The sequence below is a fragment of the Sylvia atricapilla genome, chromosome 15 (assembly GCF_009819655.1).
Source record: "Sylvia atricapilla isolate bSylAtr1 chromosome 15, bSylAtr1.pri, whole genome shotgun sequence".
NCBI lineage: Eukaryota > Metazoa > Chordata > Aves > Passeriformes > Sylviidae > Sylvia > Sylvia atricapilla.
Genome location: NC_089154.1, coordinates 13,419,345 through 13,444,893, shown reverse-complemented (window position 1 = coordinate 13,444,893; position 25,549 = coordinate 13,419,345). Strand labels below are relative to the sequence as shown.

The 25,549-nt window shown below is 42.2% G+C and overlaps 1 protein-coding gene across 1 annotated transcript in view; it reads left to right on the top strand.

Annotated features, from left to right (window-relative positions):
• The first annotated feature begins 754 nt into the window (after positions 1-754).
• GRIN2A (glutamate ionotropic receptor NMDA type subunit 2A) overlaps positions 755-25,549 on the top strand; it is a 152,878-nt gene continuing 128,083 nt past the window's right edge. The window contains exons 1-3 of the mRNA XM_066330245.1: positions 755-1,133; positions 1,896-2,124; positions 3,513-3,935. Of these exons, the coding sequence (XP_066186342.1) occupies positions 3,531-3,935 (405 nt within the window). The 5' untranslated portion in view covers positions 755-1,133; positions 1,896-2,124; positions 3,513-3,530. The remainder of the gene's footprint in view (positions 1,134-1,895; positions 2,125-3,512; positions 3,936-25,549) is intronic.

Genomic DNA, 25,549 nt, shown 5'->3' with positions numbered 1-25,549 from the left:
AGCAGGATGGTGGAAAGGAAAAAGCAGTGGAGTGAGGGAGAAGGCACAGCAGTGTGTGGTGGAGAGAGGTTTAGGTGGGCTGTGGTGTGGGCAAGGAGGCAAGAATTGCTCTAAGGACAGGTGGGTCTGACACCAGAGCTGTGAGGGGGGAATGGGAGATGGAGAAACAGGCTCCAGGCTTTGAAACGGAAAGGAGGATGGAACAGCAGGGATACCCAGATGGAGCCAACTTCTACAGAGCTTTTTTGTGATATTTGGCTGCTGTCTGGAGCTTTTAGGGCTGCTTTTAGTGTGTAAGCTGCTGCTCCACATTCATTCCCCTGAGCCCCACGGCAGGGATTTCTGGTTGACAGCGCCTGCATCAAGGGAAAGGAGAACACTCTGGGGTTTCCCGGGCTACCAACCTTTGGCTGGGGATGTTACTGCGGGGAGAGCGCTGGAGTTTGCCACTCGTGTGCCCCGAACCCGGTGTTCTCGCCGCTCCCCCAGATCTGACACCCCCTCCCCCGACTGCCTGCGTCTGACTCATTCGCCGCCGCTTGTGCAAGCGGAGCGGGGCGGGAGGGGCGGCTGGGGGAGAGAAGCCTTCAAAGTATCCGCGGCTGCTCTCGGTGTGACAGGGCGGCCGGGAGCTGCGCCCCTGCAAGGGCGGCGGTGCCGGGGGCGGCGGAGCGGAGCGGGCCGGGCTCAGCCCGCAGCGCCGCCTGCGCGGCCCCGGGTGGAGCCCGCGGCACCTCCAGACTCCTGTCAGTCCTCGCCGCTTCCGAGGAGCCGAGAGCAGCGCGGGGCTCCGTGCCTGCCGTCCTGGGGAACTGCGGCGGCAACATCGCGATTTAAAAAATAAAAAAGGAAAAAAAGAAATAAAAAGAAAAAAAAAAATAAAATGAAGACGCTTCAATGCCTCCTGCCCAAAGTCAAGAGCGAATCTCAGTTGCAATGGCTCTGCTAAAACTTGATCATGCGGGATTTCAAGCGATAAAGACCTGCCGGGCTGCTATTTACTGCGGTGGGAACAAGTTGCAGGATGAAATCCAGGCGTTAAGGGACCTGTTTTCCACTTCGCTGTTTGCAAAGGAATCTACTGAAATGACTTTGAGGATCTTTAAACTGGAACTATGTGGAGGGAGAATGCGGTAAGTACGGCCTTTGCGGGGAGCGCGGGTGTCGCCCCGCTCCGGGGCAGGGGCGCGGAGCCGCGGGCGCAGCGCGGGGCTCTGGGCTCCCGGGGCACCGAGGGCCGCTCAGGGAACGCCGGCTGCTCCGCCAGCGTCCTACACAGAGCTGGGCTTGCTTGAAAGAACTGCCTTCATGCATATTTACTGGGAATTGTGAATGAAAAAAAAACCCCAAAGCAATCGAGCTTTCCGTGGCGGGCTCTGCCTGCTGTCGTGTCTCCCTGGGTTTGTTTATGGTAAATGAGGAATGAAGCTGTTCTGTTTCAGGAGCGAAAAGAGCTTTATCCCACACTGCTTTAGCTATGCTCCAGGTTCTGCTTGTTTGGAACCTGCCAAGAAAACTCCTGCCCTTGCTCATGTTAATTAGTTTGCTTTTAGCTGCGCTTTCCAGGTCGGATGTGTCTTCCCTTAGAGCCCAAACCCGTCCATCTCTCTTGGAAGCAAAGGGGCAGTTGGGAGCCCAGGTTTTTCCTGACCTGGATAAGATGAGGGACGTACCCCGCACCGCTGTGGGCTGACGGAGCTGCTTTTAGCCAAGAGCAGAAATCTGTTTCTAACTGAAAGGGGGGGAACTTTTGAGTATAGTCACTTTATTTCCGTTCACATACCACATGCGGTCGAAGTATATTTGATTTTGCGCTGCCCAACCTGCAACCTGACTAACGGCTTCTCCTCGTCTCCTGTCCTCCCCGCTGTCCCGTCCCGTCCCCCCGTGTCCAGCCCCCCCTTGCCTGTCTCCCTGTCCACCTAGCTGCCCTCCCGGGATGCGATGTCTCTCGCAGGCTGCGGCGGGGATCACGCGTGCGGCCAGCGGCGCGGAGGCCGCCCCTGAGCCCGGCCAGCGAGGGGCGCGACATGCCCGCGGTCGCGACATGTCCTGCAGCGACACCGACAGCAGCAGCACCGGCACCTCCGGCAGCCGCCGCCGCTCCGTCTCCTGAGGCGCTGGGTACGTGCGGCCGCACGGGGGCGCCCTCGCGCCGCGGCCGGCCCGGCGGGGCGCGCTCCCGGGGCGCGCTCCCGGCCAGCGAGCCGTGCCCGCGGGGGACCGGAGCGGGGAGACCCTGACTTCGCTTCAGCGCTTCGCTGTTCCCCCGCGCTCCGTGCCGCCGCTGCTGGGAGGCTGGCCCGCAGCATAGGGGCACTATGGGCGGTTCAATGCTCCGTCCAGTGCTCGTCCCCTGGTGTGCCCCCCCAAAGGAGGTGGTGATGCTGCAAGCCCGTGTCTGGCTGTGCGCTTCAGCAGCAGGCTCTGCCTGAGGATGGAGATAAGGCTGGCGGGATGAGAGGGGAGATGTGGAAAATGCCACCCTGATTGGACAGCCCCGCTTGTGTGCTGTGCGTGACGCTTTGCAACAAGCTGGGCTTTATGTGGCACAGGGACTCCCTTCCTGCAGCTAGCAGAGAGCCAGTTATGGGGGTGGAAATCCCTCGGGGCACAGAAACGGGGGGAGATCTTGCAGAGTCAGACCTGCTCTCCTTCTCCCTCCTTCAGATAGTTCAGATCCCTTCTGTGGCTCATCTCTCTCCCCATTCTACTCCGTCTGTATTCAGCCCCCTACCGAGATTCAGTGAAGACATGAGGTAACCAATGCAGTGATGCTCATTTATGGAACACCCTCCCCTTCAACACCAGGGACAACTTTGTGTCCGAGATCAGCAGTTCTGAGATGCTCAAGTTCTGAATGCTGCATGAGAGGACAGAAAAGAATTAAGATAGAATATTATGCTTTTGAATCTGTTCCAGAAATGCAGTAGGATTCCTTAAGCAGCGGCTGCCTAGGAGAGATCTTGAGAAATAAAACAGCATGGGTTTGGGATGCTGTGAGATGTACAGGGTATGTGGACTGGGGTTTCCAGCAGACCTCTGGCTCACTTCTCTCATTTGAGCTAAAATACCTCTCTCTGTTGGACTGTGACTAAAGTTTTAATAGATATCCAGGATGAAGGGAAATATCCTGGATGGAAAAAGATTTCTTTTACCTATTTTAGCACAGCAAGGTTAAAGAGAAGGATGATAATGTCTTTTTTTAAATGATGACAGTCATTTTAATTTTGTTGGCTATCCAGGAAGGATGTTAGTGGGTCTTTTCTCTGAACTTCTGCTACAGTTTTTGCCTTGCTCGTGGAAGACCAGCAGTAATACTGTAATTATCATACCAAGTTTTTGATAGGATATAAGAGGCTTGACTTGGAACTAAGGTGAAGGATGCATTATAAAAAGCTGCTAAAGTTTGCATTATGCCCAGAAGCTTTCTGTTTAAAACCTTCTTTGAAGATATATAATATATATTTTTTCCTCTATGTTCTTCTCATACGTTGTCATCACTTTTACAGGGGATAAAGCTGGCAAAGATGAGGAAAATTGGCTGTGCTCTCCTGGTACTCCAAGCTCTTCTGGCACCTTTGGATCTTGTTCGTGGAGCAGAGAAAAATTATCCCATCCTGAACATTGCAGTGATTCTGGGAAGGACCAAGTATATAACAGAGAGAGATATCAGAGCTCTCTGGACCAGGGAAATGTCAGCAGACCTGGCTGTTGATATCAATGTAGTGACCCTTCTTGTCAACCAGACTGACCCTAAGAGCATCATAACACATGTTTGTGACTTGATGTCAGGCACCAAGATCCATGGAGTGGTTTTTGGAGATGACACTGATCAGGAGGCAGTAGCTCAGATTTTGGATTTTATTTCATCTCAGACTTCCATTCCAATTCTTGGAATTCATGGCGGGGCCTCCATGATAATGGCAGATAAGGTAGGAAAATTTATTAAGAGCTCTCGCTATTCTAATGTACTCCATTGTGTTGGTCTCTATCATGAATAATTGCTACAAGCAGCTCTTAATTATCTCTCTGTACTTAAAAAAAAAAAGAAAAAAGTAGGCATAATGATGTCTTTGATGGCTAATCAAATATTCAGAAATATTTTGGGGCTGGTGCCTGAGACTCAACTTTCTAACGCTATAAAAGCGACCCTAATGAGATATTACTCTCCAGCACATGGAGTGATGGTTAAAAAACTTTAATAGCTAATATGATTGATAAATGTAAAATCAGCCTCATAATAGTAAGTTCATAAAATGATTTTGGGGATAAGATGTAAAGCTATAAGCATATGTTCTGTGGTGCTTATAAGAAATAGCAGGCATTAGACCTGGATGCATTTGGGTGCAGCAGTAATAAGAGGACAATAATAAGCCAGACTTTAGTGATCCTCTACAGTGTCTGAATTAAGAAGTCTTGCACACTTGAACCAACTGCATTCCATAGATTTATTGAATTAGATTTTTGCTAACTGGACACTTGTACTTTCCTGCTTCAGTTCATGAAAATCCAGTTAAGGGGTTGTCTGAAATCTGGAGATAATGACAAATGGTTTTGTTGAAAACATATTTTCATGTAATCTGTTGTGAGACTGGAAGAGCAGAAGTGACTCATGTCTCAAGTTCCTTAACATTGTGGCGATGTTTAAGAACTCCTTGCTGGCACTGCAGCATTGATGGGGTGAGGTGATGGCTGCTGTGTCTGAAACAGGCACTTTGTGCCGGGCTGAGCTCTGCTGGGGACTCTGCCTCGCCTGAAAGTCAGAGCAGCTCCCACTCTGGTACGAGAGAGGAGAGCTCAAAGAGAGAGTGCAGGTGTGGGGAGTCACTGGTTTGCCAGCACATCAGGATCTTTAATGTTAATTGTAACTTATTTCCTGGTATATCCATACTTTAGCGTTCCTTATTCATTGACTATTATGATTTCTTATGAGGGACTTTTGAATAGTAAAGGGCTCTCTGAACACATCTGAAAAGGAAGTGGTCCAGATATATTATTTTGTGAAGTAAGGGGGGAAAAAGCAGCAGGATTAGTTATGATTGAGGAATCAGCTTTGAACTTTGGAAACTTTACCTCTGGAAAAGAATTTTTTTCCACTGGGATAAGAGCTCTGTGTCTCTTGGTATTTTCAATGATCTTCCTTTAGAACGTGTCATACAAGGGGAGGACAATAAGTGCTGCATGATAGCAGAATCCTACAGTAATGGCTTTGACATCTTGATATATACAGAAGGATCATTACAGTCAGTCTTGCTATCTTAAATACAGTGACCAAATTACAGAGGCAGTTATTTCATGTGCTTTTAAATTACAGTGCAGATTTACTTGTCTTTTAAAGCTGGGTTTATATGTACTTAGTGCTTCTGTTTGATATATATGTCACTTAACTGTCTCTGCCAGTGTAAGAACACTTGAAGATCCCAGCCAGGGCTAAGTGATGACACACTGGCAGAATTCCTTACAGAATCATCTTCTCTCTTGGTAGCAGATGTGGGATGTTACTGATACAGATGTATTTTTATTTTTATATAAGAGCCTCTAGAAAATGAAACAGTCTATTTTTTTTCTCTTAGTAAATTACTTCCATTTTTACTGTATGCTAATATTATCATTATTGTATCACTGCCTTTTATTTTAGGGTTTCTCTAAGTTTTATTAGCAAACTTCCTGCTGAAATTTAGCTTCTTACATTTCCATTTGGGAAATCAAAATTGTCTTTTGTGTGTTAAAACAATCTAATAGAGCAGCCTTCAGTAACTTGAATTGGCTGAAGGAATTGTTTGTTCATGTAACTAATATTGCCTTAATTTTTAACATGACCTTTGCAATGTGCAATGTCTTGCAGTGGGGTTTGGAACATCGCAGTAATGAGACTTGCCTGTGTCACTCAATTAACCATTTATTTAGGAATGAATTCCTGGGAGATGAAATTGAAATTCACAGTACTGTCATAAAGGTGGAGAGATGAAATCTGAGGGAGAAGGATTGCAAATATGAAATCTTTCAAGTCACTGTCAGGATTTTAGCTGGCACACATGAGTGTTGGCTGACTCGTGAAGATTATTGTAAGTCTCCCGCTTTGTCTCATGCATTGAGATGCCTGGTTATGCAAAAGGTGCCTGGTCCTGCTCGTGGATGTAGTGCTCTGGCACTCTAATAAGGCCATTTAATTTAGGTCCTTATCATATGAGTTCTGTGCTGGGTGGTTATGTGATACTGAACCCAACTAAACTGAGGGCACAGCATGAGAACTCATCTATAATGCTTTATAACACTGAAGACTTCACTGAATGACTCAGAGGAGATGAGCTGCCATATTCTCTCTGGCTAATAAATATTATGTCAATGTGAATCTTGACTGAAGAGGCATATCTGTAAAAAAAAAAAAAAAAAGTTGTTCTATATTTCTAAGGATGAGGTATGGGCACATTTTGAGTTTGCAATGATTAATGCAGGACATACAGCTTTTGAAGCTCTGAGTCCCTGTCTGAACATCTGGGGTGAGTGGTGTGTTGTCTAGACTGCCTCCTTTGCCAGCCCGGCCCTGCTTCAGTTTGCTCAGAGTTTGCTTGCACCATCTGAGGAGAGATTTTTGCATGATTCAGACATGGAAAATAGACAGGCATGTGAAGCCAACCAAGCTGGAATGTTTTCTGAACCTCACTGATCTATTTTCACCTGACATCAGCTGTCCAAACCCTACCAACAAACCAATGGGACACCTGGAGGTGTTTCACACTTACCTGATCCCGACTGTGCAGCAGAGATACCCTTTGGACAGTGCCACATGCTCTGCTCCAGCTGATTTTATCACCTGCTCTTGGCAGGAGCTCTCTTGCCAATGAACTGCTCCTTGGCTGTGGTGCCCAGTTCTGCCACGCACTTCAGACACACTCAGATGTGGGATGGTCTGCTGAAACAAGATGAGAATTGTCTGGGGCATCTGTGCCAGCCTGCTGTGCATCAGCATCCCTTGGAGGATGCTGGAAACGGGCTGGCTGTTTATTCATTTGTATCTCTTGACATTTCAGACAGCTCTATACAAACATTACTTAGGAACTGTTTTCTGACTTGAGCATTTGGTTTCAAACATAGTTACCTTTGTTTTTTGCTGTGATTATGATAGTATTTGTGATACTTTTTTTTAAAACAGAACATCATGGTTACTTCTGTGTCAATGCTAAAATACTTGCTTCTTCACATGTGGGAAAAAATATCTCTACGTATTGTAAATACGTCCAGGAATATTTAGTGTCTTTGAACTGTACTGCTTTTGCCTATTGCAAACCTAAATCTATTTAGAAGTCTTTCTGAAAGACATAATTTGAGGCATTTTACTGTTGTGGAAACACTGACAGTTATAACATAGTCAAGAAGGGTTAAAGGTGAGGGTAATATTCCAGAAGGGCTATCACAAAGTGATACTTGTTGAAACAGATCTGGAAATGGTATGCAAAATGACTAACTGCTTTTCCAACAGGTAAGTACTCTATATTATTGCACAATGATCCTGTGAGAGCCCTGGAGGTTAGAGAGGATTGCTGGAGGCTGTCTAACCCAGTCCTAGCTCCGTGATGAGCCAATATCCATCAGATCTTCCAGTCAAGTTTTGAATATCTCCCTGGAAGTACATTCCACAGCCTCTCTGGGCAATCTGTTTCAGTAATTAACCTCTCTCACCATGCAAATATTTTCCTTTTATCTCATTAGAATTTCCCTTGATGGCACAGGCCTTTGTTCTTTGCTGTGAATCAGAGTCCAGCTCTGTCTCAGAGCAGGTGTAGGCTGCTGTTACAGCGCTCCTCACCTGTCGCTGCCCTGGGCTAAAGGTTCCTTCAGCCCTTGCGCTTGCAGTCCTCTGGACTTGCTTGGCTGGTTGGTGTCCTGTATGGGGAGACCCCAAACAGGACAGGGGAGTGCAGGTATGGAGTGCCATATCTGGGGAACAATCCCTCCCTGGAGCAGCTGCTGAGCTGCTGCTGCCGCAGCCTCCGTTCGGCAGTGCCACCGAAAGGGAGCACTGCTGACTGATGTTCAGCCCATCCCCTGGGCCCCCCTGCCCTGGAGCACTGCTGGGGTACTGCATAAATAAGGCATCTCATTGTCAGCAAGCACTGAGTGAAACTGTACTGAGCTCTTTCATCCTTTTGGTGGGGATTTTTTTTGTGTGTTTTAGTGAAATAATTGCAGATGTTTGCATTACGTGTGATTTGCGTCTCATTATAAGGTATAGCTGGAATTGCTTTGTTTTAGCTCATTTGAGAGGCAAAAAACTGTGCTGCACTTGTGCAGACCAGAGCTCTAAGCAGCTGTGATCAGAGCCCACCCAGGTCCTGGCTCTGGAGCATTTTTGCTCCCTTATCTGTACATGGCTTTGTTGATGATCCTGAAGTCCCTCCACACATCCTCCAGTTTCTTTGCCAAATGTCTCCATGGCTCAGTGATTCTCTAAAGGACCAAAAAAGTTCAAGAGCCACACTTAACTTTTGTACTGTGTGTAAGTGTGCTTCAGCTCTTAATGCTTTCAAAATTGTTTGATGGATGGCAGGAGGTTGTTGTGTTTGTTTTTTATTGTAGAATCTTTTCTGGAGGTCACACTACATGGAATGTGCTCAAATTCATGTGCAGGCCATATGCATATGCAGATTTCTGTTCAGCCTGTTTAATTGGCTTGTAAAAGCAGTTCTGTATTTCATTCTAGAAAATGGTAAATTTTAGATTTTTCTATAATAGCAACTTTTCTGATGGCTGATGTGTATGAGCATGATATTCACTTTGGCTTTGTTACTGTAAAAGATTGGAAGATTAAACCATAGGTTAATAAATACTTTAGTGCAAAAATAGCAGGATTCATATAACTGCTGTTTCAGGTCTAGACATAGTAGCTTGCACTACTACATAGTCTGTTGCACACAATATTTCCAGCTTCTGACTCATTCAAAGAAGCAATTGAATTTGATTTTCTTCCTTTCTAGCTGTACGAAGGCCCCTATGGGAAGAATAACCTTCAGATATTCTAAATTTTATTTTGAGCTGCAATAGAAATGTAGCACTGACCTCCTTGCAAATCTGTGTTTACTTGTCCATATCCATGAAAGCCAATCTTTACTTTCTTAAAAGTCTTGCACATCTATAACATTTTTAGACCTAGAACGTAATCTGTGGCAGTACCTTTTGTAGACAGATGCTGTAATCAGTGGTATTAAATGGTTAGAAACATGCCTGAGATTTGTCCTGCTGAGAGGAATGAAGTGAGTGGATACAATTTCCCCTATTTTTCCTCCTCAGGAGGCAGTGCTGTGCCAGGGTGAGGTGGCTGGGGTAGAGCCTGCTGCTTTAGACACTGCTATTCCTGTTCTGGCATGGCTGGGAGTGTTTGCTGCTTTCAGCTGGGTCTTGGAACTCAGGGGAGCATTATATTAATGATAGGAGCTTTGCTTTCTTGCTCTCTTTCTCACTCTCTTTCTCCCACTCCTTTTTCTAAATAGTTTTCTTAGCAATTTATGAGGTGATTATATTATTCCTCATTCTCTTGGCCACATCAGTTTATCCCTCTGAATTCAGTGAAGGAAAACACAGATGAATTTCTGGAATACTGCAAGAGTCGACTTGAACTGTCACTCTTGTGGAGCTCAAGGGAGGGATATTTAGTTTAATTTTCCAAAGTAGAAGGAATGTAGTTTTAAAAAGATTAGGAATTTCAGTAACTGATGAGAAGGTTGTAGGAACTGGATGCTTTATTGAGTTTTCTTGGTTTTTCATGCAGTTTAGGTGTTGGTAAGTTCCTGATATTTTAGTTTGCTTAAATGTACAGCTTCAGCTGAGCTGAGGGTGCAGCGTTGGTTTCTACACACCACTCACTTAGGAGAGAGGAGTGTTTGGCTTCACTCTAGTCCTTTGCAGTAAGCGATAGATTTTCATCTCAAAGGTACTGTTTGTTGTTTTTTTTTTTTTTTTTTTTTTTTTTCTCTTCAGACTGTTCTTACAGTTCTTGAAAATAGAAATCTTTAAGTATCTTTGTTTTAAGCAATAGCATCTTAAAACTGCTAGTAAGTCCCTGTTGTAGATCAGCCATGCAATCTCTCCAAACTCTTGCCTGCCTGTGGGGTAATTACAGCACAGCAGACTCCTGGGCTGGGAAAGTAGGACACAAGACCTTCTGCATGATTTTCTGCTTGCAGAAATTCCTGGTGGCATCTTTGGAATTTTTTTTTCCCCAAGAACATTCTCAAATACAAAATGAAAAATGATTCCTTGTAAGCTATAAAATAATTATAGACCGTTACAAAATACATAGCAAGTTTCTGGCAATTAGAATATATCCAGAGATTGCACCTGTAAGTATAAAATTATGCAGTGTACAGAACAGAAGGGCTTTGATATAATGTCAAACACATTTTTTGTGTTTCATCTATTAATTATTTTTGAGGATGCTTAGATTATATGAATAGACAGTTCATTAGTGTGTTTTGTCAGTTATTTGAACTAACAATTTAATTTGATAATATTTTTTTTTATCTTGCTTGGGAGACTCTGGGATAGGTCTGCCTACATGGTGATGGTACAGAGGGCTTATATGGATGCACAGAAAAACTGCAGGCTGTAGCTTTTATTTTTTACAAATCTGTGGTCATCTGGTTTGTGTGTACTCTTTCTCTTCCCCCCTCCTTGCTCGTCTGCCTCTACTCTTCCCTGGAGCTATGAAGTTGTGTGGATTTTACTGAGGGAGCCCAGCCTGGATTGTCTCCATACCATCTGTCACCATATTGTTTGTTTAAATCCTTGAGATATTTTCTTCTGTACTTCACTGAAATAAATACATAAAGCTGCAGCAGCATCATTGGCTGTTTATATTAGATTTAGACTTAATGTCCTTAGGAGAAAACCCCTGTGCTTGCAATTGAGGTGCGTAAGCTGGAGGCACAGTTTGTGAAATTGCACGTGGTTTAATTCTCTGAGTGCAGAGCTCCAGTTCTGCAGTGTGTTCAGTGCCCAGCCCAGGCCTGGCTCCTCAAGGGGGACACCCAGCTGGGGCTCTCATGGCCCTGGGGAGACAGTACTGCTCTTGGGTTATGCTCTGGTCTCCCCACTCCTTCAAGGAAAACGTTTTGTGCCCTTTGGTAAATGTGGGATGTATCTTCCTCCATCCTGGGACCCTGACTTGGGTCAGGGAAAAGGTGCAACTCGCAGGCTCTGTGAAACCCCAGCTGGAAATAAGATTGATTAGTTAGAAGGGGGGATGTTTTGGAGAGAAATTGAAGTGTGCAGGGGAAATGTAGTGCAAAAGCTGAACAACCAACAGGAAAATGAGTTTTGCTGATAGGCAGATGTGATAATCCAGGTGGCTGATGGAGGTTGGTTGGTAACAGCAGCTGTAAGTTTATGATATGCAGTTAACATTGTCTCCTTTCCCTACAGCAATTTTTCTGTCCTCATGAAGCTTAAGTGATCAAAAAGCCTCAGTATTTGGAGGGAGGAGGAGGTTCCAGGTGTACAAGTTGTCTCTTATTTGGGGAAGAGCAAAATTCCTCTGGAGAAATTCCTCCATCTGTCTTTTCTGGGACTCAGCCATGAGGGCTCCTGGGCTGAGGGGTAAATGGGGTTCCCTGATCAACCTTTGTGAATGATTTAAACCTCTTGAAAAAGGAACAGTTTCTAGTCCAAATTTGTGACTAAGATTTTATTTGCATACTGATTCTTTCAGCTTCACTTGGAGATTAAAGAAATCATTCATGAATGTACATATGTAGATGGTTTGCGTAGTCCATTTTTCTTCTCTTCAACAGCTACAGAGACTGAAATAAAATTAGGAAATTCAGCAACATATCTGAGATTAGACTGGTCAGAAACTTCTAGAGCATGGCAGTAACTCCATTTGGTGGTACACTGGTGGATCTTGCTTAGCAAGATTAACACGTTTTTGGACGGGCAAATTCAAAGCCAAGGTACACTTCCTTCTGGCTGTAACACGCTGAGAAACACACTGAAAGGCTCTGGATGAGATTTGACTAAACCACTGTAATATTCTGCATACAGCTCCAAAACAATTTCCATTTCTTTTGTACGACATCTTTTGTTTCACATTTGGGCGTGATCAGACCTGAGAAGTTGAGGTCTGGTTTTTTGGTATACAAGCAGGTTCTTCTCCCTGCTTTCTCCTGGATTCCCTTGCTGAAGGTGGAGAAGGAAGGGTAAGAGAAGAACAAGTGACAATCTTCATGATTTTAATGTTCTTCTAGTACATTTATATGCCTACTCCTTGGGATGGAGCCTACAGGCAGTGGTGCTTTGCTGTGCTGCACTGGCTCACAGCAGTGTAATTTCCCAGGAGGATCACATACAGCCATTTGGGAGTAGCTTGGATAAAGAAGATTTTTTTTTTTTTTTTTTCAGATCATATATCTCTCAACTTTGTGCATCCCTTGATCTGGGTTTTGAGTAAGCTCTCTTGGAGAGGTGCTTCATTTCCAGGTGACTCCTCAGTCAGTGTTTTGGGCTTCCTGTCCCTGCCGTAGGTTTGGGCAAAAAATTTCCTTCTAGGTTTTGAATAAAGATAGGCTGAACCATTCCCTTGTCACAAGTTCCTTGCTGCAGCATGACTGAGAGCACCAGTGCTGGTCTTGCTCCACGGCCTCTGCTCAGTGTTTGTGACTATTTATAACCTGCCTTTTGTGCTTGTGGCAGTAAGATATTTCCATAAATAGGTTTCATTCAAAGGATTGGCGGGTGGAAAGCTGCTTATCTTCCTTTCATTTTTTCCCCCCCTTTTCTTGACAGTGGTGGTTTGCTCTTAGTGTCCTAACTTTTGGTTCAAGACTTCTGTAACTTTATTGATGGAAAGTTTTGTCTGTTTGTGCTGAGCAGTTTGCCTTCCCATGTGACTAAATTAGCAATAGGACTGCTTTGTTTTCACTGCATTGATTTTGTGTCTGGTGGAAACGCACTGTGTGTGCAGAACCACTGAGAAAGAAGAAAGGGCAGGGATTTTATAGCTACTTTTCAGCTCGACAAAATTTGCAACACAATTAGGTATGACAGGAAATAGAATTAAGGTAATCTGTTCCAAGTAACAAGTTGCTTTTAGGAGTTACAGAAACATATAATTACCAGACAAATTGCATGTTATTTTTTTGTGTGTGAGGCTAATTAAGAGTTCTGAGTAAATTGTGTTGGCTTAGGCATCGTAGCTATATGAAGTACCTAATTGGGATGAGATAAGGCTTGTGAATTCATCATAAGAAAACAGATGCCAGAATTATGAGACGTGTCTGTATTCTAGTCAAGTACCATTTAGGATGGTCTGGTTTATTTTCAGCAGTGACATTATTTTTGTAGGAAACAAACTAACCCTGCCCTTTATTTTGTTTTGATCTGTTTGCCATCGTCTCCTCTCTCCTTTACCTTCATTTAACTACTACTATCTGCAAAAAGGCTGACATTTCTTTTTGTGGAATCTGGGTTCCAGAGAAAGATGTGGATGGCTCAGCTGCTGAGCATGTGAAACTTTAAGCTCTGTCCCTTAACTGTGGAACAGCAAACTGGTACAGAAGTTATAAAAAGAAATATTTGCGTTCTTCACCCACTCTTAGACTGGATTTTCCTTTCCCAGTCCGTTGTCAGCCAGCTTCCTTCACCCAGGAGCTGCTTCCAAAAACCCCCCTCTGGTGGAGTTTTCAGCTGCACCCCATCCATTTGCTATTCCACTTTATACTTGACTGTCATGGTAGATGGGATGGCTTTTTCTTTCCATTTATTGCCTTTGTTCACTTCTAGCAGAAGCAAAAGTGGGTAGGAGGGAATACACCTCTATGCTTAAAATCCTGTATCCCTGAATTTGAGGAATACCCCTTCCTAAAATTGGGACTCTTTCAGCGTGCACAGAAGACAGTTGCTAAAATCATCTTAATTGGAGAAATAATAATTCTCAAGGGGTCCCAAGAACAAAGTAAAAGCTATGAATTTAAGCCAAATCTATTCCTATTTAATAAGGAAATAGAGGAAAGGAGTATAAACTGATCCAGGTGAGCTAGGGCAGTGTTGGGGGGTTGAAATGAGGTGACGATAAAACAGAAATTAAAATTAGTGATGGAAGTGACATTTTGTGCAGAAAACAGTATGAGAAAACCAGAATTAATCAAAATTCTGAACAGTTTTCATTTCTGTCTCTTCAGGGTTCCTGACCTTGGGATTTTGGGCAATCCTTTTCAGTCCTAAGTCTTGCCTTCTGCATTCCTTGACTGCTTTACATACTTGTACAGGGAGGTGCTTGCTTTTGCTGCTGCAACGTGGGGAGCCTGGGCTGTAGCTAACCATCTGGAAATAGATGTATTGGAGAGTCTACTTGTATCCATTCTAATGCAATTTAAAATTTCTCTACTGCTCTTGCTTTTTTCCTTTAGTGTAACTCCTGAGACAGGGAGTCTATTACAGGCTTTCCTGGAATAAAATCCTCTCCTTTGCACTTGGCTGGCTACTGATGCTGCTCTGTGTAAGCATTCATTTCTATAAAAATGGAAAGAGTTTTCACTGATTCTCTGATCTGTAGTAATACAAGTACTTTTTTCTATGCATCTGTGTTCACTTTGTTCAGGTGCTTTGTGGGAGTGCCTACGACCTTGCATTTTTTATGAACTGGAGTCTCAAAATATATTCATAATTTCCTTTTATAATTTAATTCAATTCTGAATTTTGCATCCCCCTTTAGAATACTTGTGGAGAGGACAGACTGACAGGAAAAAAAAAAAAAAGGCAAATTTCTTCCCACTGTATTTGGTGATTGCTAATTTTGCAGTCTCCCCTGTATGAGAATGTGTGGTGCAGTTACTTTAAAAATACTGTTCTGAGACTCAGGTTCAGTGGCACTTAGTGCCTGAATTGTTATTATGTGCACTGAATAAAGTCCTGGATCCTGAATGACACGAATCCTGATGTTGTCTAAGTGACTGGTTGGACCCTGAGGATGAAAATGAGCAGTGCCTGCAGAGATCAGAGCCCAGGGAAGAGCCAGACAAGGACAGCCTTGGCTGTTTGTGAGCTCACTTGGGGAGGGGAAAATACAAGTTACATGATGCCCTCCACACTTTGGGTTAGGTAAAGACAAACATGATCTTCACAGCCATTTCCAGATATAGATATCCTGTCATTTTAACCAATTTAACAACTGCAAAAGTAATGTCACACCTCTTCTGACTTTTCTCAGATTTCAGGCTTGCAATCTCTTGCATTCCTGTTGTTCTTTACTATCCATAACTATTTTATACTATAGGAGTAACTGAAATATTTCCAATGATCAGTGAAAAAATGACACTGAGTAGATTACTTAGGACAGGTGCAAGTAATAAAAGAAAACTCGTGTTATAATGTCCTGAACCGTTGCTCAATATATTCTCACTATATGCAGATATTTTTCAGATTCTCAGTTTCTCATAAAAATGCATCACATGATCTCTGAATAAAAATTTAAATGAATGTGCCATTGAAGGCCTTCCCAATCTTTAGTGTGCTTGTTTAAATTGTTTTAAGTTATTCTTTCTGGTTCCTTCCTGGTGTGGGATGAATCCTGGCTTAAGAGAAGCTGGTTTTTGATTTACCTTTTTTACAGTATGAGGCAGAGATCTTAAAATAGGGAGAGATTTCAGGCAATAATAAAATGTAACAGTCCACCTCAGCAATCCTTATTCCAGTGTAGGTCCTGTTGATTTGTTAAGCTGCAGTGGAGCCCTCTGTGGACACTGCCTGAAAGCAGTGAGAAATGTAAGCTAAAATAACAACAAACTTTGCTCATTTCCCACACTCTACTGCACTTCTTAGAGGTTATAGGCATGCAAAACCTTAGTTTTAAATAAGTTATGCAGGAAAAAGCTCTCTAGGTCAGAAAAGGCATTTCTAAAAGCTAGGGAGAAAACTGCCACTAGGAAAAAAAAGATTGTGCAGGTCATATACAAGTCCATGTGGAAAGGCAAATTGCTGCTTGTGAGATCCTGACTTTGGTGTGATTGATTTCATTGGGAAGTAAAGGACGAAGAGCAAGTGCAAAGTAAGCAAATGCTTTAAATAATTAGTTCTTTAATGCTTATTTAATTGCTTTTCCTGATTTGAATGCTGCCATGTAAAGAGATAATGAAGGGTTTTTTCTCTTTCTAATGAAGGGCTTAATATGTTCTTTATGTAACAGCCATAAAGATGCATAGTCTTATGATATCTGAGATGGAAAGGCCAAACACACAATAGACTTACAGCATTTTCTGCTTAGAAGAGCAATCTCTAGTTAAAGGAATGATTTGGGTTGTTAAGAGCTGTACTTGGGGTGTTCTCTCTCGTGATATACTGGATTGGTAATGAATTACCCTGTTGGCAAGATGGTTGGTTTTATTTGAGTTAAACCTGATCACTTATTTAAACTTCATTTTGATAGTTAGGTTTCTGCCTTACTGGGTCGTTTTGAGGTTTCATTTGCATATTCCACCCAGTTAAAAATTCTGGTATTTAAACAGCTTTTCTAATTCAGCTCAGATGGTGGAATATTTTCCTTCTTAACAAGCATTCTAGTTTGTATTTAAAAAAAAAAAAATTCCTTCCCTTAGTTTCTTTTTAAATCAAGTATGTACAGTAAGCTTGGCTCCCTATTGAGCTGGTTTAATAATTTGTTTTTTCCATATGCAGAGAGCCAGTTCCCAAAGTAACTTCAAAGAGCCTTGCCTGAGTAAAAGCTTCCAGCTTTGGAGCAACAAAGATTACAGAAATATGCTTATGCAACTGCTTGGAACCTCTGGCTATCTTGACATGGAGAAAACAACTGAATATTTCCCTCTATTATTCTGTTGCCGTTGATCTTAAATATTTGTAACTGAGAGTTTTGCTGCCACTTTGCTTTTGCCTCCCGTGGTGCCTGCACAGTGTGATGTGTTACACAAGTGCACAGACGTGGCATTTGTAGGCTCAAGGGGATCACTGGTGTTCTGGGGCTGGGAGTGATCTCCTGTGTAACTCCAACAGGAAAACGAGCATAAAATTCAGCCTTGACGTAAATTGTCTGTAGACAAGTCTGAAGAACTGCAGCAGCAGCGAATGCAGGCTGTTTGTAATAGTTTAGATTTGTGCAGGCTTTAATCAAATGATGAAGAGGCTTCAAGTGAAATGGCTCCTGGGAGACTGGTAACCTCCCTTCTTCATTTTTAAAGTTTCTTATGTTGACGTGTGTAATCTCTCAGTTTGCTGAAAATAAAGTTAATCCCTGCCCAATACAGGTAGATAGACACAGGATATATATTTTATATCCAATGGATATGTAATGTTTTTGAGTGCAGTAACAAACTTAGAGTGGTTGAAATTGCCAGTGTTGGTAAGAATCTGCTCCATATTAAGGTCAATATAAGTAATTGTCTTTATTTTTGTGCACTTCCTCACTCGTGACTGTTCCTTTTTCATGACAGTCCAATCCAGTGGTTGTCGTCATCACTTTGGAGAAAGGCTGATTTTTTTTTTTCCCTTCTTTTCCCCCTTTTTTTTGGACAAAACTATCTGAAAATCAGTGTGTCTGGGATTTGTCCCAAATTAATTTCCTGTGGAGAGAAGAGTTATGAGTTTGGTCTCAGTACAACGACTCTTCTGGATTATAATATCTGTCAGTGGAAATGCACTACTTTGGTTTTAACTGAAGGTATTTCAGATCTTAATTTTTGGCTTAATCAAATCCTTAGCACAAGCAAATCTAATTCTGGCATACTATTTCAATTGCACAGACTTTCATTTCTGACTAAGGATTGGAAGGATTAACCCAGATTTTAGCAGTTCTCTCCATGACTGGGTGGATAGGATTAAAATCTGTGCTGCTCACTGTGGCTTTTTTATTCTAGTTTTTGATTAGTTATGTCTGTTGACCAGGGTGGGAAATTTTCTGAGGTTAAGACTACAGCTGAAAGAAGTATGGTGAATTCACTGGATTGCATTGTATTTTGCTTAAAAATACAGCCCAAACATGCTTTGCCTGTTTACAGGACCACATTTTATAGTTTAGTATATTCTAGATTAATTTTCTAGTTTGAAGTATTTCTATAAATATATACACAAATTTATCATCTTTGAGGCTGTAGAAATACATATTTTAGGAAAATATAATTGGATAAAAGAGGATCCAGCTGTAACATCTTGTTAAGGACTGCCTGAATGCAGCAAAAGTTTTTTGGGCCAGAAGCTGGATGTTCCTGTATTTAATTTCTACCAGTGCAGCTATTAGAAATAGAGACGATTTCACTATGCAAGAAATAGAAAAATTTCTGGAATATTGTCTGCAGTTACTCTCCTACCTTCTAAAAAGCCCTGATCCAGTAATGAGCTTAGAATTAGTTACTTCTCTGACCAGGGAATGAAAGTCTCACCTCCAGGAGATGAGGCGAGTTGGTTTTGTTTAATCCAGTAAAAATGAGCCTGGGAGGAGGATATGGTGGCTGCATGCAGGAAGAAGAAAAACTGATTAAACAACATAAAATGAGTCAGACAACTGAAACTTAGGTGGGAAATTGAAAGTGATGAATGGTATTTAGTTGGAAAATGAAGAAGCTCAGGAATAGCAAGAATCTGGCTGGTGTTAGGATGAAAATTGGTCAGTGAAGAAGGATGAGCATGTTCCTTCAGCGTGTTCTTTCTAATTCCACATTCTTCTTTACAGAAAGCTTGAGATTGAGAAGACCATGCAACACTATAATAACATTGCCTCCAAATCCAGTCAGGCTTATATAAATGTTAGATTTGGTAAAGGTGAAGTGGGAGGAGTAGGATGCTGATGTACTCCTTATCAGACAGGCAAGGACTGTGCTCATCAGCCTTGGAAAAATACTGGCCTTGGGATTCCTGTTGGAATATGGCAAACTGTGCTCTAAAAATTTTCAAAACCTGATTTCCTAGGAAAGAACATAACGTTTTCCCAGAAATTAAAAGTATGCTTTACATTTTTATGTGAAGCAGGAGAACTTGACTTTTCTTTGGGTATTTCTGCCTTTTTGTATTTTGTTCTTTTGTGCCTCAGGCAGCAACAGAATTCTCAAGAGAAATGTGATGAAGATGTACTCTCCACTTGGAAAAACGATGCTGTTTGGTGCTTGTCATCCTGGCCTGTTAGGGAAAAAGAGAACCCGTTACCAGCCCTGGAGCTACGTGGTTGGAAAGTTGCAGTATCTATAACAGAGCCCTTTTGTGTTCTGTGCTCTAGTCTCAGCTTAAGCTGGAAGTGATGATGTCTGCATGTCAGGCATGCTTTATAGGACCTGAATTTGTGGGCAGTCATGTTTTCCAAAAACATTCCAGGTTTTTAATAGCTGTGCTGGATGTTTGTTGCCATTGCCTGGTGGTATTTCTGTCTGTAAATGGTCAGGTGTTCTAGACCAACCAACTTTTTGATACTGAGGAATGTCTTGGTCAATATTCTCATTTAAAACTTCGTTTCGTGGACTTAAATATTTTTAAAATTATTTCTTTTGCTCTGGAGAAAAGGTTCCTAGTGATTGCCATGGCATGCAGGAGAATGTGCCATGGGCTAATACATAGGTAGTGAATATAAGGAGGTGATGATAATGTGATTATTGGAAGTAATCTGGTGAAATGAGTGGAAATTGCTATATAAGTATGAGGATATTTTCTTTTCAGTACTGTCCTGAGGAAAGAATGATCTCAGGTGCCTGTTCACAGAGCTTGTAGAGTCTTCAGCTTTGAGGGGTCCTTCAGAGACAACACACTTTATCTGGTCTTGTTGAGCAACTGGAAATGAGCGTCACCATCACTGAGAATTTGATTTTGTTATTGGAGAGCTCTTAAAAAAGGCTACAGAAGGCAGTGCTGTTCAGAATCTATAATTATTGTGCACATTCAAGCTGTGGAAGGATGGATTCTGAGGACCTGAGAGAAGCTCTCAGGTGATGATATACAGCAGAACATTAGGAAAGGAAGACTGTAAAACTGTAGTTATGCTGCATTATTTTCTTGCCATTTTCTGTGGCTGTGTTTGAAGAATTAAAATTATGTCCTTGCAAGAATGGAATATTCTTCCCTAGAACACTTTAATGAAGTGGGCAAAATCTTTTTTCTGATGATTTGCAGTGGCTGGAGAAGAAGGTTAAAATGATGTGTTAATGAATGTTACATATGGTCTACAACACATGGCTAGAACTGTTTGTATTTTTTTTCCTCCAAAAAAGGTTGAACAGCAAATTGGATAAAATTCTGTTTCAAAATGACCAAGCTGGTTTCTTCCCTGAAGCAATTCACACTTTTTTCCAGACTTCATTAATACTGGAATTCTAATCTCTTTAGCTCTTACAGCTGTTTCATTTTCAGGGATCTTCAGAGGCCAATTACTTTGTTAAAAAATGCTTGTTAATGAAAATGTTACCATGTAGAAAAAAAAGGCCAATGCGGGTAAAAAAAAAAAGGAAAAGAAAGAGTTCTTCAGAAAGTTTAAGACCCTCCTAGCTGTGCTTTGGGGAGAGCAGAAGAAAAGAAACTGAAAGAGTTCCTTTTAGTGTTTTGAGTGTTTCTGTGATGACCTTTTATTTATTTTTTTTTTTTTCAGGGGGGGTGCTGTGAACAGGATACATCTGTTTCTTGTATTTATGTCATTAAACAAGGTGGTACTAAACCAGGAGGTGCTGGCAAAAGTCAGTGTAGCTTTGTGAGTCCTTTGTCAGGCGGCACTGTCTTTTTGAAGCTCTTGCCTTAACCTCTGGGTTAGCAGAGGCGTTATCACTCCGTGTTTCTGTTGTCTCAGGCTCACTGATGAGACCAGGTGCAGTCACGAAACAAAGTTGTGTTGGCTACCACAGCCAAAACTCCTGGAACTGCTTCATTGTCCACCAACAAAGCCACATTTGGATTCGCTCTCCTCTTGTTTCTTTTACCTACTGGGAATTCTATTTTTGATTTTGAGAGGACCACCATCTACTTGCAGCTTTTGGTCAAATTGGTCGCGTCCTGATTCCCCTGATCCCTCCCCTGTGCGGCCACTCTCTCTGTTCTGGACCGATTTTGCTGGGAGAGCTTTGGAAGAGTATTCTGAGTTTAAGTTGTCTCTTCCATGTCTTTGCTCCTTTTGCTGCATCTGATCTGGTCTGACTGGCACACAGAAGCCCTCAGGGCCAGATGAGTTGCCTGTGGTTTGGCTCAGCTTTAAAAGTGGGAGTTGGCCTCCTGCCTCAGTTTCATTGGAAGTGCCTTGGGATGGCAGTTGTGCTTTGTCTGCTATTTTGGACAGAAAACTTGCAGAATTTGCCCCGTGTTTTTTCCCAAAGTGAAGATCAACATGCTGCAAAGAGAGAAAAACCTTAAGAAACATCTAACAAATCAACAGTCTGGTCTCTTAGGTTCAATGGTGCTTTTGAAAAAACCTCCACGCATTTGTAATCGCTGATTTTAGTCCAAGTTAAACATGATCTCAAAATAAGACCCTGATTTTCAAAGCTGGCTGTTCTCATGTAAGCCTGTAAGTTTATAAGTAACTGTCTTGGATAGGCAGGAAAATTTCTACTCCTTAAAGGACTTAAGGACAATACAAGGAAGGTGAAATTGTGTGAATAGCTCTTGCTCGAATATGAACAATTGATAGTCAGTTGCTTTCTTTGGTGTCATCTTCTGTTGAAGTGTTTATTTGCTGCTCTTGTCTTTGAAGGGTGATTAATGAGCCTGTAAGTGATAAATTTACTCAATAAGTGGTGCTGCTGATATCGAGGCATTTGTGACGGTGAGGAGTTTGAAAGGTTTCAGGTGACTCCTAGAGAAGGGTTATGTGGAGTAGGTTCCTCCACTCCTTCACGTACCAGGAGGTCTGAAGTTCAGGCTGGGACTTTGTCCAGAGGATGGTAAACCTGCTTTCCCAAACTTCATGTGTGGTTTGGGAATTACAGCAGTTTTTACTTTATCATTATTTGAGACATGGACGATGGGACTGTGCTGCAGTGTCACTTTATTCTGTATACTCTCTGCTCAGACACAGTTTTTATGTATACTGGTAACATTTTAGGGTTGAAACAGCAGATATTAGCAGATGCACAGATTTGGAAGGAGAGACTAGCTAAAGAATCAGAGGGTGCTGTTACTCAGGCTGTCAGAAAAATAGCTGCTGTAAATTATATGATTTTAGTATTTTCAGGGGATGAGGGGAAAAGAATAAATGACCCAACATATTCCTACTCTGGCACTTAGTAACTTTTCCCATTTTTTCCTAGTCCAGTGACTAGTCTGTATTTACCCTACGAGGTGTATGAAAACCTGTATTTTCCTCTGGCACGTTGCCATGTTGATTAAAATCCCACTGATCTCGTTCTCTTTGGGAATTGCCTTGATGAAGTTTGAAGTGATGAACTGTGAACTGTCTTCCACTGCAAAAAGTCTTATCAGGTAAATAAGCTGGAAATCCCAAATGAGAACAAATGCCCTAATAGGATATTGGACTTGAATATTAATTTTGTTACCAACTATTCCCACTAGACTCGTAATCCACTGGCAGTTCAAGTAACCTGATTTTACAGGTCTGAATTCTCAGTATGGCAACAAGTACCTATGAAATAATGTGTGGGTAATGAAATCCTTCTCTAACTTTTATTGGCCTTTCATTGTGAATAATGTAAGACAAAACAATAAATCAGATAGTGTTTATTTCTCCTTAGCTTAATTCATGATGTACACACTTGCTTGTGCATTAAGAAGAAACCTAAACCTTTTTTCTCTGCAGGGATACACTTCACTAGGGTAGGTCAGTTGAGCTGAGGTATATCTGAAATGTATTGATGTGTTCAGGAAGTGCTTGCATGCTCCTCTGTGAAAGAACTCTGGATGTTGATTAATCCACTGCAAGTTTAATTGCAACTGTGCGTTTCATTCAGTAGAGCAGAAAGTACCTGGAATCTTGAGTGACGCTTTTCTTTTTAAAGAATTTATTCCTTTTATATTGGTAAGAGTATTCACCTCTGTGCCACTGGCCTGTGAAAGACTAGGAATAAATCTCATTTCACATCTCCAGTTATTATCCTTGCATAATACCAGTTAATCGAATTGTTTAGGGCAAGTTAAGACATCTTGTGTCACACAAAGTAACATTAATCAGAAGATTTTGCTTGCTGGTACATAGTCCAGTGCATGCAACAACAATCACAGGATCTCGTTCTGTTCCTCAGTTTGAGGAGGGTGAGCAGAGCACGGGACAACCGCTGGGCAGAACCCGGTGTGAGGAAAGATCACTGTGCTTTGAAATCTGAAACAAAGCAAAGAGCCTTGCGAGGAGCCTTAACAAGCTGCAGTTGGCTGATGCAGCAGTGGATGTGTGTGAAATTGAAAAGCAAACAGAGCTGTTTGTGTGCTGGCCGTGCCTTTCAAGGAGAGACAATTTGTGTTCAGTCTGGGAATAATAACAGAGTGTGTCTGTAGAAGAAAGACAAAACTGAGAGTTTTTGCTGTGTGCCAGTGTGCAAAGTAGGTCCTGCAAGTAGTGTGCTATTGAATGAGTTGGTTTTAGCCCAGAAATACATATCTTGTTGCCTCATTTTATTGGATGTATTATTTTTCCCCTTAATTTTGCCATTTGTTATTAACGATAAAATTAATTTGCCCCATAACATCAATGTTAAAATGACAGCGTTGGTGAGACTACGGGAAAATATTTGGTTGTGGGGGAAAAAATGGATTTGTGAGGTATTGTTGTGGAGGGGGCAAAAGCACTGACATTTATTATATGCATAAATGCATTTTATGATTATCACATGAATGGTATAATTGCTAAGAGAAATGTATTTTATATAGTTCATGCTATGAAATCCATTATTTAATGTAGCTGCATGGTGTATGCAAATGCACTGAAGCCTAAGCAGCACTTCCCATTTTAAGGCTATTTTCTTCTGGGTCATGCTAAAAGGTGAAAATAGACAATGTCTGCATAAAAGAACAGTCAAGAACTACTTATCAAAGAAGCTCTTAAACCAGGGTCTCAGCTGATATCACTCCTGTTTGTGTGCTTGTGGCAGGAAATTTAGGTCTTTACCAAAAGATTGTTCTTGCCTGGGATACCCTTGAATTGGGAGCTACAGTTAACTGTCCCTCTCTTGGAATTTAGAATAATCCCTTTCTTAAAAGAAAGCAGAACAGTGCTTTGTTTCAAGATAACTCATAGCTTCCCTCTTCCAAATTGTGAATAATGTCAGGATCCCCATCTTGGCATGCACTCCTGAGCTATTTTCAGGAAAGTGCAAATAAAAGCTGTAATTCCTCCTGGCACATCAGGGGTGTCATGGAGGTGTCTGGCAGCACTTCAGTGGAACAATTAGGTTTGGTGGAAAGGATTCCCTCTAGGCATGACTGTCAGTCAAAGTAGAAACAGAGGGTGAGAATCTCCTGCCCAGCCTTGGTCCCTCCTGGACAGCAGGTTCTGAGCATAGGTGATATGTGGTGTTTGTCCCAAGGGTTTGGGATTTACAGCTTGCACACTGACAGGCAAGGTGCTTGAAAAATGACTATGAAAAATTATAGTCTGAGATGAGGCAGAACTTCAGGTGTTTCAGTGTTCACAGTTTGTAACAAGGTACGTGGCAAGGGAAGGCAGCTGAGATGTGGCTAAATTTTGGGGAGAATTCTAGAATGGAACTATTTATTCAAAACAAGTTTTGAGAAGGAGGTTTGAAACTCCATTTGGCTCTGGTTGCCCAGGAGCACGGTGACACGATGATTCATTTGCTTTGTGTAAGTGGACAATTGTCACTTAAACCTCCACAGCTCACTGCAGGGAATGTAACCAATGACACAGAAACAGGTACTTGATGCTTCCTTGAAAAGACGTGACCAGGGACATTACAGCACCTGGCCAGTGGAAATCTGCTTTCAAAGGTTTCATAATAAAGTGTTCTTCTGCAAGCAGAGTGAAATTTGCTTTCTCAAACTTTTATTTCTGGCAATTCAAGTTGGTGAGATGTCAAAAGCGCTCGTTACAGTGACATTAATGGTGACAGTTCCTTCAGAGTGATTGCCTTCTTTTGTCAGAGAACACAGGCAGGGCTGGTCCGCATGGAGCTTGCCTTGGGGGCACAAGCTGCTGCTTTATACTGCGGATGGGTATCTGGAACTTTCTTGCTTAATCATTTAAAATATGTAACAAAAAAAGGTGAGGGTTATTATATTCCTAATTGAACTTGTAAAACTTAATATGAGAGTCCGTCCTTCTCTTTTTTTGTATATGGGAGTTGGATTTTTAGACAGGATGCATAGAACAGGGCATGAAAATGCTGGGTTATTATTTTCTTCTTTTTGTGTTTTAGTGACTTTCCTTAAAATACTTCTGCATTTCTTGTTGCAGCATTAGAAATGTTTTCATTTTCCCTGCAAAATGGAGAGCCTCAGGGCTCTGTACTGCACCGAATTCCTCTGCCAAGGCGCATCAAAGTGGGGAAAATTCCAGTATTATTCCCTTGTGGTTGGAGTCCACCTTTATCTCGGCCTCCAGTGCTAAGTTTTGCTGCAGTTCTGGTGGTGCCCTACCTTCCAGTTACACCATAAGGCACTTGAAGAGGTAATTTGG